The 19,731-nt window shown below is 35.5% G+C and overlaps 1 protein-coding gene across 1 annotated transcript; it reads right to left on the bottom strand.

Annotated features, from left to right (window-relative positions):
- Positions 1 to 606: 606 nt before the first annotated feature.
- Positions 607 to 16,356, bottom strand: DTHD1 (death domain containing 1; the record flags this gene model as incomplete). The annotated part of the gene is made up of 9 exons (XM_080626966.1): positions 607 to 896; positions 1,464 to 1,521; positions 7,805 to 8,049; positions 9,325 to 9,614; positions 10,199 to 10,363; positions 12,858 to 13,102; positions 13,923 to 14,102; positions 14,761 to 15,088; positions 15,581 to 16,356. 9 exons carry the CDS (start codon positions 16,354 to 16,356, stop codon positions 607 to 609), a joined length of 2,577 nt encoding a protein of 858 aa, XP_080483092.1.
- Positions 16,357 to 19,731: the final 3,375 nt, after the last annotated feature.

The raw sequence follows: 19,731 nt of genomic DNA, 5'->3' as shown, positions 1-19,731 counted from the left end.
GAGGCAACAAATCCAGGATATCCTGGAAACAGATCAGATATTCACATGTGGCAACACTGAAATCTGCTATGACATTCACAAGGATAAACAGCATTCACTGAGAATGCAAAAGTCAGACTTCATTAGCAACAAACCTGAAAGTAAGAATAATTTTCTTACTGTCTGAACATTATAATGTTTTATTATGCTTTCATTTGCTATTTTTACTGGATGCAGAGTAATCCATATATCATGGAATGATTCGTAAGATTTTGATTAAGTATAGCAAATAATTCTTAGTGTTTAAAGGATGTAGAAATATAATTCTGTGTTAATTATGGTATGTGCAAACAATTGAAGTCCTTAGAAACCTATGCAGACCAGTCTATGTAATTCTTCACAGCAATATTTTCACTCTCTCATTATTCTATGGAAGAAACGTTCACTTTTAGCAAGCAAGGACATTGCTATTACACTTTGCTTTAGTGAAGAGGTTTCAAAGTAACAAATAAATAAGCAATCTGATCCCTGACTGGTATCCCTGTCACTTGTTCATCCAACTATACCACAAATATTCACATCTTTCAACAAGAAAGAAGAGAAATTAGGCTGTTGCCAGTGATTCTATCAAGTGAACACTTTATTTTGCCACTTAAAACGAAGCTGTTCCGAAAGATCACTTCTGCCACTCTTCCGTAAATAGCAAGACAGGAGCTGCTGTTTATTAGCTGACCTTGGAAGGGTCTTTTTCCAGCTGCAAAGCAGCTCATAGATCTGGTGTGTTAAATTATCAGGGCACTTCAGCCTAACAAGCTGAAGTACGCTCCGCCGAACAGGTAAGCATAAAGAAAGCAATGACATATTATCTTCTGCAAGCTCTTCTGCAAGCCAGTATAGGAGGTTGTCCCATAAGGCCTCTGAAGGACAAAAATTAGTAAATTAAGATCATTATTCTTCTGCTATGAAAATCATTCTTTCTTTTGCAAAGCTTTCTAAAGCTGGAGGCTGAGTGGGTGAACTCCACAACTAAATACATTTTTTCACTTTAATGGAAACGTGATCACTTCTAATGCCATTTCTGGCAACTGCATGAAAGTTAAGAGCAGATTCAGCAACAATCTATAAAATTCATTTGGAACTGTATGGGGAAAGGTAGCAATAAAATAAAAGGGTTTTGGCATTTCCTATAACTGATATATCAGTTAAACTGGAGCTTTCCATTACAAATGGAATTTCCTTATACAGAAAATTGCATGCTGTTCAAGCACCCCAGCACAACATTATCTTTTAAGAGGTTTTGAATTTTCTGGTAAAAAACAGATCACTTTTTTATTTCTTTGAATGTCTGTTAATTCATTAACTACCTTGGTTACTGAATTTTAAAATGTCAGGTACAGCTGAAACAAATCTTGGCATTTAAAAGAAGTAAATAGCAAATATAACTTATTTATATTGATATGAATCTATTATGTATATGTTCTTACCTGATGAATCAGAAGAAATTATTTTTGTGCTTTGTGGGCGGTTGATGAACTTCTCATGCTATCAAAGAAAATTTATTGAGGAAAGAGAAATGAGTAAATGAATAAGCAACAAGGACATGGGAGTGGATTGCAGTAAATCAGCATTTAAGATGGATTTTACTTATACAGAGGATTTGTGTCATTACTGAAACCAGTTAAAACCATCATCAGTACAGAGCTATTAAAATAATGAAGCTAAGTCTGTTTACACCACTGGATGTGTATTGCATCTTATTAAAAAGCTTATAATTTATGCAATTTTATATATGTTTGATCAATAGCATTACATCAACATTATTATGTATAGAAACTGGGCGTATAGAAAATCTGTACGGAACCTTTGTACATGAAATGGATTCTGATTTTGAACACTGCATTAACTTTGCCTTGCTGTCTCTGTGTTCTGAATACAACTGTGTGAATATCATACTGTTTCAAGGAAAATAACAGTTTCTAGGTATGCAGTAGCTGGTTTTAGGTCTAGAAATAATACTATGTTTCTAGCTATGGTTAATCAACTTTTAATAATCACTAAAAATCATCAAAATGAATAGACAAGTTCCGTTAGAATGTGGTATTCTTTCTCTTTCTTCGTCTGAACACTGATGAGAAAGAAAAAAAATACTTTGTCCTTTTCGCCTATGACTGAGAAAGAAGAAAGTCTTCTGGTCTTTACTGTTGTTTCCTAATGCATACTCAAACAGAAATTACTTATATAAGCACTGAGCACATGAAAAATTAATTATTATGAAGTTCAGCTTTTTTTTTGTTTGTTTTTTGTTTGGTTGGTTTTTTTTACTAACAGCTGTAATTGTTCTCTTTTTCACACAGATTCAGTTGTATTACCTGGCTTTTTATGCACAGTTTTCACTGTGAGACTTGTTCCAGATTTATTTGCTGAGCTTCTGTTATCCATTTGTGAATTAAGAACATGAAACTCCGACTGGATAAATCATTCTTCTTCTCCTGCTATGCATACTGAGCCAGAGCTCTGTTGAGCTTTTCTTAAATACTTTCATAAAACAGACTTTATATCTTGTTCAGTTTTTGGAGTGTTTTCTATGCACTGAGCTATATGTCCAAAAGCTCAATATAATCATAACTGTTACCTATTTACCTGTGAATTCATTCATTAGGCCTGTACTCAAGTCATCATAGTAGAGGGTTTCAGTTTGCACAGGATGCACACAGCATGCACTGTTTGGCAGTGCAAAACCATCCTGCACTGCACTCATCTCGAGATTGGAGTCTGCCTCATCTTGCATGCTTCTACAGCAATTCTGTCACTGGACATGACCTAGCTTGAAGATAGCATAAGATTGCTAAAAAAAGCTTTTAAAATAAAGGGAATATAAAGCTCCTCCAGAAGGGGGCATTGTTTTTCTTCCAAGACAGCTTTCTTTGGCTTCCTTTGGCTTCCTTTAATTATGCATTTACATTTAAACTTATTTTCTTTCATAAATGGGAATTTAGCACCTCAAAGGTCTGTATGAGATTTTCAAAGTTATTCTAGATGAACTCAATTACCCATGCACTGACTTTAATCTGAACTACTTTATGCTACTTTATGTTAAAATAGTAGTAAAAATGATAAGAATTGAGAATTAGAATTGTCTAGAAATAGTGTAATAATATACAATGCATTAGAGCTAAAACATTAAATCTGCCTTTAAAGATTAAATATCTGTGGTGAAGGGCTAAATTCACCCATGGTTCAGCTGCGCTGGCATGTAGTCCCACTGTTCTGGCTGACAGTGTAAGTAAAATGCTCTTAGCAGTCAAAGCAGTTTTCTAGTCTGGAAGGCTCTTCAATTAGCTAAGCAACTGCCTTTCTGAAGCAGAGGATCACATGCTATTTTGCTGTTAGGCAGTCATTAGATATAAAACTTCAGTAGAATAGTAATTTGATAATGCTTGTATGTATTACAACAATCTCTTTTTGCAAAGCATTCTGATTTCAGGCAGTAATACTGAAGTGCTCTGTCAAATGGACCTCTAAGGCATGACCAGACTCCAGCAGCATATCAAACAGGATAGATAGAGGAGAAATTATCCTTTTAAACTCTTTAGCCCAGTTTCACATAAATACAACTGCTTAGAAATCAGTAGAAATATTGCTGACATGCACATACATACTTGACATCAGAACCTAATCCACTGTATTAAATTGTGTTGAAAATAATAGGTTTGAAAAACAGGAGTTTTCTAATGCTGAAAAAATGAAAGCTTAAGAAATAGGAATTGTTAGTGAAGGTCAGATTGCTTCTGTGTAAGCATAACATGTTTAAACTAAAAACTGAAGTGAATGGTTGTATACTAAGTAAACAGCTACTGCTTTCACCACTGTCAGAAATATATTTGTAAGAGACTGGATAATGTGGGCAAATACATAAAAAAATGGCTTATAATCTATACAGTTACTCTTCTCTCCACAATTTGAGAGAAATTTAGGCGGGAATTTTACAGCAATGAGTGAAAATGTAGTCAGAATGGCTGCCTGAAAAAGACTCCATCTGTCTTTGTCACAACCAAAACCAGGTGTTGTGAATGGTTCTAACTCTAACATCTCACAAAAAACAAAACAAACAAAAAACCAACCAAACAAACAAAAAAGCCAAAATTTCCTCTCATTTTGCTGAGAAAATTTCTATTTTTAATGACAACACTAGTGTTTGTGATCTCATGTGAATTAAAACTAACCTGTTAACCTAGTTAAACTAAACTTAAGATATTTATTAACTCAACAAATCAGTAGAAACTGAAATAGCCTTTGCTGTTCTTGCCCTGCATTTACTGCTATTCTGAGGATTTTAAAAGTGCCATGAACAGATCCCCCAGCATAGTGGGAGCAAGTGAGAAGTCTGTCAACAACACTACAACTTACAGTCAACTAGTTCACACATAAGACATGAAAGCCTTATTGTGACAACTGGAATTCTGTAAAGCATCTGCCTTAGTGTGAGCAATGCTATAAACAACCCAGTATTATCAGTAAGTCATATTTGACCAGGGCACATTATGTTTTGATATTCTTGCAAGATTTGTGGCACCTTAACTGCTGTACTGTTGTACTACACATGTGATAGAAACTAGCAAAATTAAAGGATCATTGCTTGACTGTATGTCTACACACACAAACGTGGCCAGATAGTTCTCAGGTGCTTTAGCAAGATATATTAATTGCATCAGCATACGACTAATTATGGACAGTGCCAGTCTCGGTTCATATTATATGAATATTAACACAAAACTTGGACTTTAATGAAGTGGTAAATAGCAGTTGCATTTAACAGATGGCTGGTGTAGTTGTTTGTATAATTAGTGCATTAAATTTCTCCCTAGCTGTGTTTTCTCATCTGATTTAACTGTTTGCTTCTATTTCTTTTATTCATCAGAAAGACCACGTAAATGTGAAAATATATCTGATTCAAATATGATGATAAGATCATGGATAGCAAATACAAGATAAAAGTTCTTTCATCACCATTAAGTGCTTTCATCACCATTAATAACTTTAGAACACATAATCAAATACAGTAAATAATTAGAATTTCCTTTTCATTGCTCTGGTATTTAATAGCATCTGGATCATTATGTTTAATATATATTTCTGTCTTTCAGTTTATTCCTCTTCTAGCTCAAACATATTTTTAACTGCTGCAATTATCCTGTGAAAATGAGTTCACCTGCTTATTTTTGTACGTAAAAAGTATGTTCTTTTATATTTACTGGATGCACCTGCCACTCACCAAAATAATTGTTCTTACATCCTGTGAAAGGGGGATATAGTAACTCCTTTTTCAGTTCCTACATAATACTTGTTAATATTTACAATATTTCAATTTCAAAACTGTCTGAAGTGTTGTGATCAATGTGTTGCCTCTCTACTTAGAACCACTCCATGCTTCTGAACACCATCTTCCTTTTGCCTGCTTCCAAATCCTCTTTCTAAATTCCATGACCAGAACTACAGAGTGCAGTCACAATGTGGATGCTGTAGTACTGAGTATTTTGTACTGTCATCAGATTTTTCACTTAATTATTCAAGTTTCTGATGAATATGTTAGCATGGGTCTGTATGGGACTTTATTAATAATCATCCTCCCTTGAGAAAACCAACCAGTTTTTCTTATTCTTTTTTTCCTCACCTTTCAGCCAGCAAACAAAGCAAAAGAGAGCACTTTTTGTTCCTAAAATTTCTATGAGCTTGTTCAGTATGGAATTCAAGATTTACTTGGCTGGAAGAAGGTATGAAGAGCAAAAGAGCAAACATTATCACAACTTTGTGTTAATGAATGTTACATATAACAATGTGTGGGTGAAATTCCTATTCACCTTGTATATTTTTATACCAGTAGTAAGTTATGTTGTATTTAATTTACTAATTATTCACTAATGATTCACTAATGTCAAATAACCAGTTTCATTGATGTCTTATAATTCTTAAAAAAAAATGGTAACCAAACTAGCTAACTTATCAAGGAATATTTCTTCTCTATTAAAAAATATGAGTTTAGGCCTATCAATTTTAAATTGTTACAGTGGGTGGATGAAAGATCAAAAAGTAGAAGGGTTCACCAACTATAGCAAAGTATAACATTTTGTGAACTAAAATGACTTGCAATATAATGGAAGGTGTTATTTTGATGCTGTTCTTCATACTATAGATTGGTATATCATTCTGTATAAGACAGAAGACACAAATCACATAATGAAAAAGTTACAAATACGCAAATTTTTTCAAGCATTTTGATAATTTTTTTGCCAATATTTGCATTTAATGAAGATTCTGACTCCTTTGAAATGCACCTCTTAAAATACATTTACCAGAAGTAAAAGAAATATTATCTGTAAGATGCTGCAATATTGATTTTCTGAAGTCATATTATAACTCTCTCTCTAAGCAGACTTTTTGTGCATCAAACTGGGGTCCTCTGTGCTTGAACTGATTCAGTTGAAAGTAAAGTCACTACTCAAAAAGAGGCATAGAGAAAATATTCCCAAAGGCTATATATATTATATATTCTCACACACTTACACAGACTGACCAGAGGAAATGTGGCCCTCAATTTAGTAGGAGAAAAGAGGTAGCCCAAAATATTTATTTTGAAAACTCCAAATAGAACATCAGGGAGTAATATGCATAGCAGTAGACCATATATATGCCAACCCAAATCGAAGACTTTGATAATTACCTTCGTGGTTTAAGACAAATGCAGTTCAGCCTTTTAAATCTTACTCTTATTCTGCAGTACAATTAAATAAAGTAGGAAAATGGGATGGAAGCTAGGCAGGTGGATGGAAGAACTAACCAATGCCTAGGGTGTGCCGCAGATTGACTGACACATTTATTTATTTTTAAACATTTCAATGGAACTCAGGAGTTTGTATTTCCCTCTCTGTGAATACCGCACATGGAATGCTAGCCCTGTGGAAAAGCAAAGTAGATGAAAACATGGGATTCTCAAAAGAAAACTTACATCTTGTATGGAGTTTGTAAGTAAAACTTTCTGCAATTAACTGTTCTTTACTTTTACTTGGGAAAATGGAGATGGGAGAGAAATCAAGAGGTATGCTTGTGAAATAAAAGATGTATTTGTAAGCGATAGCTTAAGGAAGAGTGAAGTCAATTAAATTCAGAAAAAGAGAGATGCTACAGCTTGTCACCAGAGATTTAGACCTAATGTTACTGTACATATTTTGATATTACAATGTATGCAAATTTGACAGCGGTAGTCTAGAGGCAGCATTTTGTGTAATATAGGCTGCTAATACCTAGGCTCTTTGAAAATATTACAATGAGATTTCATTGCAGTAATATTAAAGATTAATTTATGTAGCAATACTTTTCACTAGAGATGGAGATAATTGTCATATGGCTTTTTTGTAGAGGCTTATCAGGCATAACAGGAGAAGCAGGTGATAGAAAGATAGATTACATGAGCCATTTAATGCTCCTGTGATTTGCAATTTTGCACTCCCAAGACAAGGATATAAGAAGTATATAACTGAAATGTAAGTAATAATTTCTCAAGGCCATATCATTTTGGGAGAGCAAGTGGGGGAAAAACTTCTGCTAAACACTTTTTTTTTTCCATGCTCATGCTTGGATGAGGGTCCCTTCCACTTGCTAAAAGAAATTCTGAGGGTGTTTGTATGTTGCTGATGGATCAGAACTGCTCCACCAGTGACTCCTGTGTGTATCTGTCAAGCAAAAAACGTACCAAGATCCTTTTGCACAATAAATATGCTGTAAGGGGAAAAAAGGAAAGATCTCTAACATTATCAAGTGAGAAACTCACCTTTGGTAACGTTAGTGCTAATTTACACAGTGGAGACTGGTGTTGATATTCACAATATGGCAAGGGTTGTTCCCATTTCTTGGTTATCATCTCTCTGGTAATTTTATAAAACACTGCTGTTCCTTTGTAATGAGGTGAACTGTGGTTACCAAATTCATTCACTTCTTTAATATGGAGCTCCAGCCTGGGTTTTCTTTGTGAATGAAAGATCAGCCTGTAGACTTTTCCAAAATCTTTTCCATTCTCTGCAGTCCATACAAAGATAAAAAAAAAAGTAAGCATACCTGTATTTAATGTGTGGCATCTAAAATAATTCATTAGGGAGAGTCAAATAGAGCTAATCACATAATATTTGATTGTTCTTTATCATTATTACTTTATATTAAACTTTCAAAGTTCAAACATTCCTGCCTTCCTGCTTCAGTAGCTGAAATGTCTTCATGGTGAGGTGTCTTAGCCCTGAGTTGTTGGCATAAGGAATAAGTGGTGAAGGCTGTGCTACAAGCTGAAAAGTAAGGAACACAGAAGGAGATAAAGTACATAACACAGAGATAAATAAAACAAAAATGGTGTTGTGAATAGAATTAGAAGTATATGCTTTCTGGTTATTCAGAATGGAAATCTATCTGTAACAACAAAATAAATGGAGGCAGAGAAATAGGTGCATTTTTAGGATTTGTAATTCCATTTTAATTGATACACCTATATACACTACCCTTTGCATATATGGCATTAGTTGGGGGCTGAAGAATTCTCTTTTTGAACAATAATTTTTTTTTTAGGGTAAATGGAGTTCTGAATGGGAGAGTTTATGTACAAAATGTTCAGAGGGAAAAACACAAATTTATACATTCTTTCTTTCCAAAACTGGCAGAAAAGACTAGACATAATTTCAGGTGAAAACTTTTCTGAGGCTTCTTATCTCTTTTGCCTTTAAGCAAATCTCTGAATGTCAGAGAGTCAGCCACTGCATGGAATTTCCGAAGCTGCTAATCAAAACAGCATAAAAACTCTAATCACCTCAAATCATAGCTCAACTCACAAAAAGCAACATTTTGCCCTAGATTTAAGTCTTTAATCTCACACATTTTAAGTGAATTTGCACAGATGAAATAGCAGTCTTGTTTCTTTTTGTTTGGAATCTGTTTAATTCCTATCAAATATTCTTTAGTTTAATAAGACATGGGTGGAATTCTGCCCTTTTGTAATAAAATACGAGTTGCTTACAGGAGACCAGGTTTCGCAGAATGGCAGAGGTTGGAAGAGATCTCTGAAGATATCTTGTCCAACCCCCCTGCTCAAAGCAGGGTCACCTAGAGCAGGATGCTCAAGATCTTGTTCAACTAGTATTTTTCACTTATTTTCCCATGTAGTTCCATGAGCCTGTTGTTTACAAGAAATAAAACACTGAAATAGCTACATGTGCTGTGACTAACCACAATCTACTAGTGTATTCAGTATTTCTGAATATCTGAGGTGATTGATAATGCTCATGCAGATGCATGAATTAATTACTTTACCTGAAGCAAAAATATTTCCACTAAATCTAAAATGAATCTGATCTCCTTCTTTTAGCGGGAACTGCTGCGTAGGTTCTGGGGGACCAAAGAAGCCCTCCTCATGAAGTTTTTGAAGTTCGCAGGTCAAATCTTTGGATGCAGATAGCAAAACTACTATTTTGCATGGGTTTTCTTGTTTCCGATACAGTATCACATTAGCCATTGTATTACAAACAGCTTCTTCCAGAGCCTGAGCAAAGAGGAGCAGATACGTGTTTTCCAAGAGGAATGAAAGGCGAATGACCACAAAGCTGTATTTAAAAAAAAAAAAAAAAAAGGCAAGAAAATAAATAAATAGCTCTGTCTTAAATAATTGTATCAACTGCTAACAATTTATTATGCAAAATAATATAGTTTTCAATGGACTTTGCTACCTCTTTTTCATTCTTGTTTCCAACAAGTGAAAGGATGGTAATTTGCCTGCTTCTGTAGTGTAGAGTATATTGACTCTATATCTAATTTAAATATATATGAAATTTAGATGAAAGTAAGATAAAATTTCTTAATAAGAAATTCAAAAAAATAATACGGTTTTGTAGTCTGAGTGCTAACTCACATTTTCAAATTAAGATTAATATCTGCATTTCCTGTTTCAAGTTTTGCATATATTACAATGTGTACAGTCTATAGATGAAAAGTTTTTAAAAATATATGTGTTCTGTAATTATGAGTTACAAATCTAAATGATATCATGCTGCAAAGTGGAAGAAAAAGATACTGGCAAGTTCATAATGAGTATTGGATGATTTCTTAACTCTACTGATTTCCATTGATCTATATACTTAAAAGTAAATATTTTAGCAAATGAAATTTTATTACATTATTCATACATTACCTTTCTAAATGCTCATTTAGTTCGAATGATACAAGGCCATTCCGTGCATTCTGGATAGTAACACCAGCATACACCTTCCACCCCTCTTCTTTGTTTCTGTATCCTAATAATTTCAAAGTATCACTGAGATTCTCTCCATTTTTTCTCACAGAAGCACTCACAGCCCTGGAAAGCCAAGGAGTTGCAGGAAAAAATATAATGAAAAATGGATCATGCAGAAAGAATAAGCTTGTATTTGTAGCTCCGCTTTCTCTTCTGCTTTCCTGATGACGACATGTGTTTTTTCCCACTTTGCTGCAAATCTGCACTCCAGAGGATGTAAGTTATGGAACAATACTTTAGAGTATATAAATTATATCATTGTTAAGAGACTTTTCTTCTCAATTCTCTAAAAGAGGAAAAAAAGGAAAACAGAATACTTCTATCTAAATTAATATTATTTAGTCTATAATATCATGCACATTAATGATTACAGATTGGATTTGAGTAATCCATCAAGACTGAGATTCTCTAGAAGTAGGTACCTAGAAACAGTCCAACAAACAAAACCACCTTTTCTTCCAGAAACAATTACTCAATAACCACAAAGGAATTTAGATAATAAGGCATGACTGCTATCCATTATCTCTTTCAACAGAGAAAATAAAAGTAGCTCCTCTTCAAGTCAAGCGATTACATTGATATCACACTCAGAATGAAGCAACTGCGATATGACATGCTTGGGCTAATTTATTCTAATGAATGCAACATAAGGAGTTTTTTACAGAAGCCCAGAACTTGCCTCTCACACACCTCTGTCCTGGGTTCAGCAGTAGCAGTCAGTTTTTCTCCTTCTTAGTAGCTGGTGCAGCACTGTGTTTTTGACTTTTGGCCTGGGAACAAAGCTGATAACACCAATGTTTAGACTGACCAAGGACTTTGTGAGTCTCATGCTCTGCCAGGGAGGAGGAGGGGCCGGGAGGAAGCGGGGACAGGACACCTGACCCAAACTAGCCAAAGAGGTATTCCATACCACAGCACGTCATGCCTGGGGATGTAACTGGGAGCTACCCGGAAGGGCACGTCCTCTTTTCGGTCGGGCTCTATTTTCCGGCGAGTGGTATCGTATTCTCTTCCCTTGTTATTTCCCTTATCATTATTATTATTGGTGGCAGCAGTAGTGATTTGTGTTATACCTTAGTTACTGGACTGTTTTTATCTCAACCCGTGGGAGTTACATTCTTTCGATTCTCCTCTCCATCCCTCTGGGGAGTGTGGGGGGGGAAGTAGACAGCGTGGTTCTAATTCACAGCTGGGGCTTAAACCACGACAACCTCTCTATCAATTCTTACACTGGATGTGAATAAACCTTCCACCTCAAATGCACACCCTATACACAATCCAAAGAAGAAAATACTCCAGACAGGACAGCCTAAGCATTTCTCAAGCATACCACCTCAGCCTATGTGCAAATACAAGAAAATATTGGCATAATTTTCTACGGAGTTTTTATAGAAATAAGCAATCAAGCCATGGTCTTTCTATGGATGTGCTTTGACTGAAAATCTAAAATGCATTTAGACTAATATTAAGAACAGACAGATGTTAGGAAGGTACTGCCACACAATTAAATGCTTCTGGTACAGGAAATGGAATTTGAATCTCCCATAAAGTGACATGGGCAGCCTTCTTAAATCTGAAGTTTGCGATCAAGATGGATATCTGGTCTAAGAAACCAGTGTGAGTTAGAGCTATTTAAAACATGATCAGAGGAGTTTTTCAGAATTGGGAAGCTAGAACACTGTCTGACTTCTCCATCTGTATTTTGCTTATTTTCAAGACCATTATAATCTTGGCATGTAGATGAATTTTGAAAAAGATACGGTTTAGCACAATAGGAATAAGCTAACCCTTTAATGACTTAAAGTAGAAGTATTTCAAAGCTGACTCTTGTCCCAGGCTAGTCACAGTATCACAGTATCACAGTATGTTAGAGATTGGAAGGGACCTCAAAAGATCATCTAGTCCAATCCCCCTGCCCCTACAAAGAAGTCCCAGCCAGCCTTTCTGAACCTGGAGCTGCCCATGGTAGCAGAACTACAAGGATGACAATCAAATGGTAATTTCAGATTGTTTTTTTTTGCTGCATGTGATGATAAAAACACTTTTTTTTTTTTTTTTTTTTTCTGACTGTCAAAGTAGATTAGATCAGCTTTTGGCTGTTTTCTGTCATAACTTGTGATTCAGGTAGCCATCAGGATGTGCAGAAGTAGAGATCAGAAAATTCAAAGGCCAGGTAGCCAAACCACCAGCTGGTAAAATAATGATCACAGCAGCTTTGGGATGTAATTATTCTCTTATGTTAGGCTTTGGTGAAAACTGATGAACATTTCTTGCTGGAAAAAAAGCCATGCATTTTTAATCCTGGCTCCTGCTAGAAATATAGTAGTCAGCATATTTAAAGAATTATACATCAAATGCTATATGAATTTTCCTGCTGAAGCTATAGCATGAGAATTTTAGGGATTTGCTGTAGTGTTTCTAACAATGTTTCTTTGTATAGCAGACTGTATTAAGGAACTAACACATTTTTAACACAAAAATTATTAATCAGCAACTGTTAAAAAAAATTAGTTTTGGTGTTTTGAAAATGCTGAGCTTGTAGTGAAGTTGTTCTTACCGAGGATGGTATGATGTAGCAACCTTCTTTACTGTAGTACTAATGGCTCTCACGTGTTCTGTCTCATCTCCTTGCCTCTTTTTTTCTGGGTTTGGAGGACAGGGAAGAGTAATAGTGACTGAGCTGTTTAATGGCTGGACTGAAGGATGCGGGAAATAAATCAGGGCACTAGTAGCTACCACTGAGTGGTACATATCATGTCTTGCTTTCAATGTTGAAATCAATGATGACTCAATTGGCTGAATCTAAATATGGAAAGCAATTATACAATTAATTTGTAAATGAATAAAACTTCTCTTACATGTGTAGTTTTTCTTTTTACAAACTTATTTATCTTTTGGAGTTGGATCAGACTACCACAGCAGCCTTAGGCTCCTCTCTATAACCCAGGAACAACCCTACCAAAGTATCAGCACTTTACACAAGGCACAACAAAGTGCTTGAAAGTCATAAAAACCTGGAACCTTTACTGACTATTTTGACTGTTTTGCTCCTGATTTGAACTCAAGTTTTGAAACTTCTTAGCTCCCTCAGATTTTTATAACTTTCTGAGATTTTTCAAATCCATATTTTTTTCCCTGTTAATTTTACATTCTCTGTACCTCAGACACAATGTTTTTATGGGGGTAGAAACACATTATAATTGAAGCAAATTTCAAGGTTATTCTCAGCCTAAGAGGTGACAAAACCGTTTGTTGCACTGCCTGGTACAAATGATGAAGGTCAGGTGAGAAAAATTGTCCAATTAACTTGAACACTGGGCCAAACAGTTGAAGTTCAGAGTTGATTCTCATGTCACTATTGAAAACAACTGTATTCTCTGAAGTATTTTAAACAAAGGTTCTTCTTTTTAGCTAGAGATATCGCTGACTACTGACGAAATTACATGGTTTTAACAAAGGCGGCAGGAAACCATTTGCTGTGTATACAGGATGTGGAGCGGTAGCTACTTTTCACAGACCTCTAGTGATGGAACAGGTTGCTCTTTAACACTATTGGCATCCTTGCTTCAGAGCTGATCAGATAACAGACTTATGGAACAAGTACTGCACTTTTCAAGCTCACCTTTAACTGTATGGTTGCTGGAGAACTGAACGTTTCTGGATGGTAACAGAAAGAGATTCTAGAATCCACGTTCAGCTTTTGTGAGAGTCCCTCCTTTGGAACAGTAAATGTTTCTTTCTTTAAGCATGACAACACAGAAAAAACACCCAGCTGATAAATTTTCACTTCCGCAAAGGTTTCCTGCATAAAGCGAATGTGGGGTTAAGAGTATACTGGAGGGAAAGGAAGCTGTGTTCCACAGTGGATAAGACAACATTATTTATAGAGCAAGGTGTGAAATGAAAATAAATTGAATATTATGGCCACTTGGATGCCCAGTTATCTGGTGAGCTCTAGTCATCATGTGATATCATTAATATGCCATATCAGGGTGAAATGAAATAAGCTTATAAACTGGGTGATGAATCTGGCCCAATCCAATTCTTCTGCATTTAAAAAAAGAACCATCTTGTGCTTCTTTGAGATGGAATTTGGATTAATATGCACAGAATTTCATTACTTCTCTGTGATCTTCATGTAAAATAATTTCCCTTAAGTTTTTCTTTTTATCAAATAATGCAATGTATTATTCACAAAAAATCATGAGCCATTACTCAATCATTATTATTGTGCAATCAAGCACTTGTGTTAACATTAAGAGTGAAAAAAAGGACCTTGTTAAATACTAGGTTTCAAATATCATTAGTTCTTGAGCAAGTAGGAAGAAAAGGTCAATATAAGTGCCCCCATAGTGGGCAATATGGCTTAATAATGACAACTTTACTTGTATGACTCCACAGAAGCTTAACTGGGAACCTGGAATGATGCTTTAACAATGCTTAGATGAGAGGTTACCAACCTTATGTTTTTCTTGATATCTCTCCAAAGAAACAGGAGTTAAGTAGTTTGACCGAAAGTTCCCATCAGTCACCTTCACCATAATCTCTCGATAATTTCCTCTGAAGCATGAAGTAAATGGGATTGCAATGTTTATAGGGAAAGAGATTTTCTCATAATCAGAGCATTCAATACTGATGACATTGCTGAGCAGTTCCTCAGAATCATCCACCACCAAGGAACTAATATCATTGACTATCTTACACTTCAGATTCTCCAGAGCAGTTGCAGGGGCTTTAATAAAACAAGCTACTACATGCTTGTTTGTACCACTCTCTTCCACTAGAAATCTGGAGAAAAAGAATATAAAATATTATCTTTTGTATTTTGGGTGGGGTGGTGTATTTTTAATTAAATACTATAATGATGTGCTACATTATAGCATAAGCAGATCATTCATAAAAATGTTTATGAAGAGATGGGAAAATCATTAAAATCTTGATGTTCATCTTGTTGCAAAACAGCTTACAAATTATAAAAATTAGTAACTAGGGGCCTTTCCTATGAATTTCCAGCAATTTGGGAAATATTGATTTTACTGGCTGTGACTCAGTTCCTCTCTGACATGAAAAAAAAAATGCAATTAAATAGAAAGTTACAGTTTACTTTAGACCAAATGGAAGATCTTAATTGTGCATGCTTAAGTTGTAAATTGCTATTATGTGCAAAGCCAGTAGCTGCTCAATACATGCATATTGAGTCTCTTGGCCCACAGGTGTTTATACATGTGCTAATAAGTAATATCATGTACATCCGTTTTACGAAGAAGAATATGTGCTTACTCTTTGTCCATCCAGTGCCTAGATTTTTGTATTTCTGAATCACTCATGGAAGGATTCACAGCAGTAAGATCACATGTTTGTGCTGAAGATGTGAAGGTAATTTGGTCATTTCTACAAATCTCATTATTTGTTTCAGTTTTACTGCCTTCCATTTGCCCTGTCAGTCTATGTTGTCCATTTTCGATCCCTTTTGAAGTTTCTTCGACTACTGCCGTTTTTTCCTGTTCAAAAAGATTTGTGACAGTTTCATCATAACTGTCTTTCAGTGCCCCAGATAGTATGCCTTCCGAACTGCTTATAAGAAGAGCATCTTGAAAAGCCTGTTCTGGAGACTTTTCAGTAACAGCACTACCTCCATGAGGTTTATCCTTTTCACTGCAATCTTTTTTCTCTGTAACAGATTTCATTAGCAATCTGTGTTCACCATCTTCCTTTTTCATTGGAGGTTCTCTGCTAATATCCTGTTCTTGAGCGGATATGCTTTCAGCTAACGATGGAACATATTTTCCCACAGTTTTAGTTTCCCTTGACTGGATTTGATTAAGATTCTGACTTTCCATCTCATTCAGGGAAGTTCTTCGTGATTGCTGATTGGGACTAGAAGGTGCTTGCACACACTCTGTTGCTTCACCTTCAGAACAACACACATCTTTTTCTCTAGAAGCATTTTGAAGATTCTGGATCTGAGAAACATCATCTTGTTTGCAGCTAGCAGCATAAAGTTTACTTTCTGCCTCTTGGAGTTGTGAGACTGTATTTATTAAATAATCCTTCATGTTCTGCATACAATCCATAATTTGATTGTACTCTGAAGAAAGAATAGGTATCCAATTAAATTTTGCCATGAAAACTAGTCAAAACCATGACAACTTAAACACGTACCTAATGAATTCCACTTAATTCCATAGTGCCATTCAATACATGAAGCACAATATATTTCTTGACTTCCATTTAATATTTTCTGCATATACTGCTATTCAAGTCAATTTCTGAAGAATTAAATATGGACATGTACATTTGTGTACCTTGTGTATCTGTCCAATACATCCACGTGTTTGGCTGTACCACTGAGGGACCTCTAATGAACACCTTTCTAATGATTAGAAACTAGCTATATTTTTAATGGCAATCAATCTAATCAATCTATGAAATCAATCTAATCAATCAAAATAATCAATCTATGAAATTAATAAAAAATAGTAAAATCAATTTGTAAAGCGCTTTGAAACTGATCATTAATTATACATATTTTCTAAAATTTAATCCTTTAAGATTCTAATGAATGGGTCTCCAACAACGCTGGGCTCAATATCAAACATGCTTAGCAGCTTTGAATTAAGTTTTGCTATGGAGAATAAAAGATAACACAAAATCACGAAACAATACTGAAGTTCAGCAGTTTCTAGCATTCAGTTATGGGAATGGCAGAGGTTGCTCATACATGTAACTAAAATTACTCACTGAGGAAGGATGCACAAAAAGAATGCAATCACTATGTGCCACTCATGTAAGATTTTCCCTTTAACCTATTTGTTTTCTGATCCCTCATTTTTCTTGTCTTACACCTTTTTTTAGAAATCCTTCCAGATACTCTCTCCAAGGATTTCAGATGTATTACTTTCAGTTCTCCCCTCACCTTATGCTGTCACTCTCTATAACTAGAACTGTCTTCATTAGTCAGGTATATTGCAGACCTGTCTGGAAATTTCTTGCTTATTTCTGTTTGTTGCATGAGATCCTGGAAAGCTTTGCTTTGGACGTTAAATCCAGTAAAAGTCAATACAAATAAGAAAATTGAAACACAGTATAGTGTGTTTTCCACTTATAATGGACAGGGACCCACAAGGGAAGGCAATAAAAAGGGCTGATACAAGTCTTATGGGAAATCACTGGCTTACATTCACTTTTTTCAATAATGTCTTATGAATTAAAACAGTATCTCAAGGTTTTCAGCTTGGAAAATTATTGAGTAAGAATGTCATCACACATCAATGTGTGATGTTATATGATCTGGATAAGCTTTTCACTTTCATCTCTGTTTGCATCTGATTAATTTAAACCTACAAAGATTGTAGTTCACAAGTTTTTTTTCTTGTTGAACTTAGTCTAAAAATTATTCCTTTGCAATACTTTCTCAATTCCCAAATGACTTGTTATTAGATTTTTGACTATATCTGGGGGGAAAAAAAATAAATAATAGGCAAACACATTTTAATTTATTTTTTCTATTGGTAGTTTAAAGACATAATTTTTGTATTAAATAAATACAAAAGGTATTAATTTTTGTATTAGGTAAATACAAAAGGTACTGCTGTTTTTCCAGTGGCACTTTTAAAATAGTGAAGGAGAAATTCTAAATAGTTTAACAGAGCTGACATATAAAGCAAAAGGATTAGAAATCATATAGGTTCATTTGCATAAGAGGTTTTAAAAGACCACTTTCCATTCTCACTGTAGGGCAAATTTCAAGCTTTGGCAAAACCGTCAAAATTAACCCGCTTCCTCCTTGAATTTTGCATTCTCTAAACAAAACAAACAAAGAATCAAGCAAAACCAAAATAAATTGTACAGCTGTTTAAACTTCGCTGAAATAAAATTTGAAGTTAACAGGGTCATTCAAAGCAATGGCATTTTTCTATGCCATGAATGTGACTTTTCTAATACTGCAGTGCTTGAAGCCAAGCAAAGACATGGTCTTTAAACTTTACGCTACCCAACTGTGTCACATGAAAGGACAGCTTTTGCATTCTGTTACAAGGTTCACCTCAAAATATGCCTTCTTTTGTGTTACCCCCTGGCACCATAGCTTTTCTAACACTGCTTTCTGTGCTTTTTTGATGTTTGATAAAACAGCTTTAGAATACAGTGGCAGTTTACATGCAAATGTCTTCAAACCATTTTGCTGACTGTTTTATGGGACAGTGTCAGTTAAGGAAAAGTAGGCTTTTTGGAAGGCAAATGATAGCGAATTCTTTTAAATTAAAAAAAAAAAAAAAGGAAAAAATAAAATCACATACAGCATGAGGCCTACAGGGTAACTTTAGCTTGATCTTGAAGCCTTGAAGGAGGTCCTTTTTATACAAAAAATATTGGTTTACTATTGCAGACACTTTTTAAATCTGCAGAACGAAGACTCAAACACAGGCATAGCTAAAGATTTCTGCCTGGAGTCTCTGTCTATGCATCATATTGTTGGACCATTATTAAAGGGAGAAAAGCTAGTTTTCTGCTCTGATGAATGTTTGTTAAGATGTTGTTTCCAAGGAAAGACAGCTGTTCAGATGTGGTCCTTACAATAAATAACACCATTGTTATATACACACAAGAAATTAAATTCCATGTGTTTACCTGTGCACTAAAATGGCAGAAGTCTTTTCCTATTTTTAGTGTAATTTGTTTAACTATGTTGTTATTTGTAGAGGAACATAGACTATATATATTGGGTTTACTTGACAAGGGGCTCCAGGGTGGCCTCTGTGATGGGAGGCCAGGGCTGCACCATGCCAGACACAGATGGTTCCAGCAGTCTTCACAGCAGATCTGCTGCAGGACTGAGCTGAGCCTGCCAGCAAAGCTGGTGCTGCCTCTGTGAAAAGACGTTTAAAAAAGGGCAAAACAACCAGAGAACAGTGAGGAATGAAGAAAGAAGTATGAGAAGCAACCCTGTGAACACCAGGGCTGGAGAAGAAGGAAGCAGGGTGTCCCAGGCACAGAGCAGAGATTCCCCTGCAGCCCATGGGGAAGACCATAGTAAAGCAGCTTGTCCCTGCAGCCCATGGAGAGGACAATATTGGAGCAGGTATCCTCTCTGCAGCCTCTCCTGTACAGGACCCCACACTAGAGCAGGTGGATATCCCCTAAAAGAATTGCAGCCTTTGGAGAGCCCAGCTTTTCCTGACATGAACTGTGGGCTGCAGGAAGGACCCTCAGTGGAACATAGAAAAGTGTGAGGAGGAAGGAGTAGCAGAAGGGAACTGTTACGGATTTACTGCAACCTCTGTTGGCCATCCCCCTGCAATCCTGAGGAGGAAGAGGAGTGAGAGGAGCTGGGAATGAAGGAGTGAAGGTGAGCCTGGAAAAAAACGGGGGATGATGGAAAAGTGTCTGAATTTTTTGTTATTGTTTTTCAATATCCAAACCAGTTTCAATTG

Source organism: Psittacula echo, assembly GCF_963264785.1.
Source record: "Psittacula echo genome assembly, chromosome: 1".
NCBI classification, from domain to species: domain Eukaryota; kingdom Metazoa; phylum Chordata; class Aves; order Psittaciformes; family Psittacidae; genus Psittacula; species Psittacula echo.
This window is presented reverse-complemented; position numbering and strand designations above follow the sequence as displayed.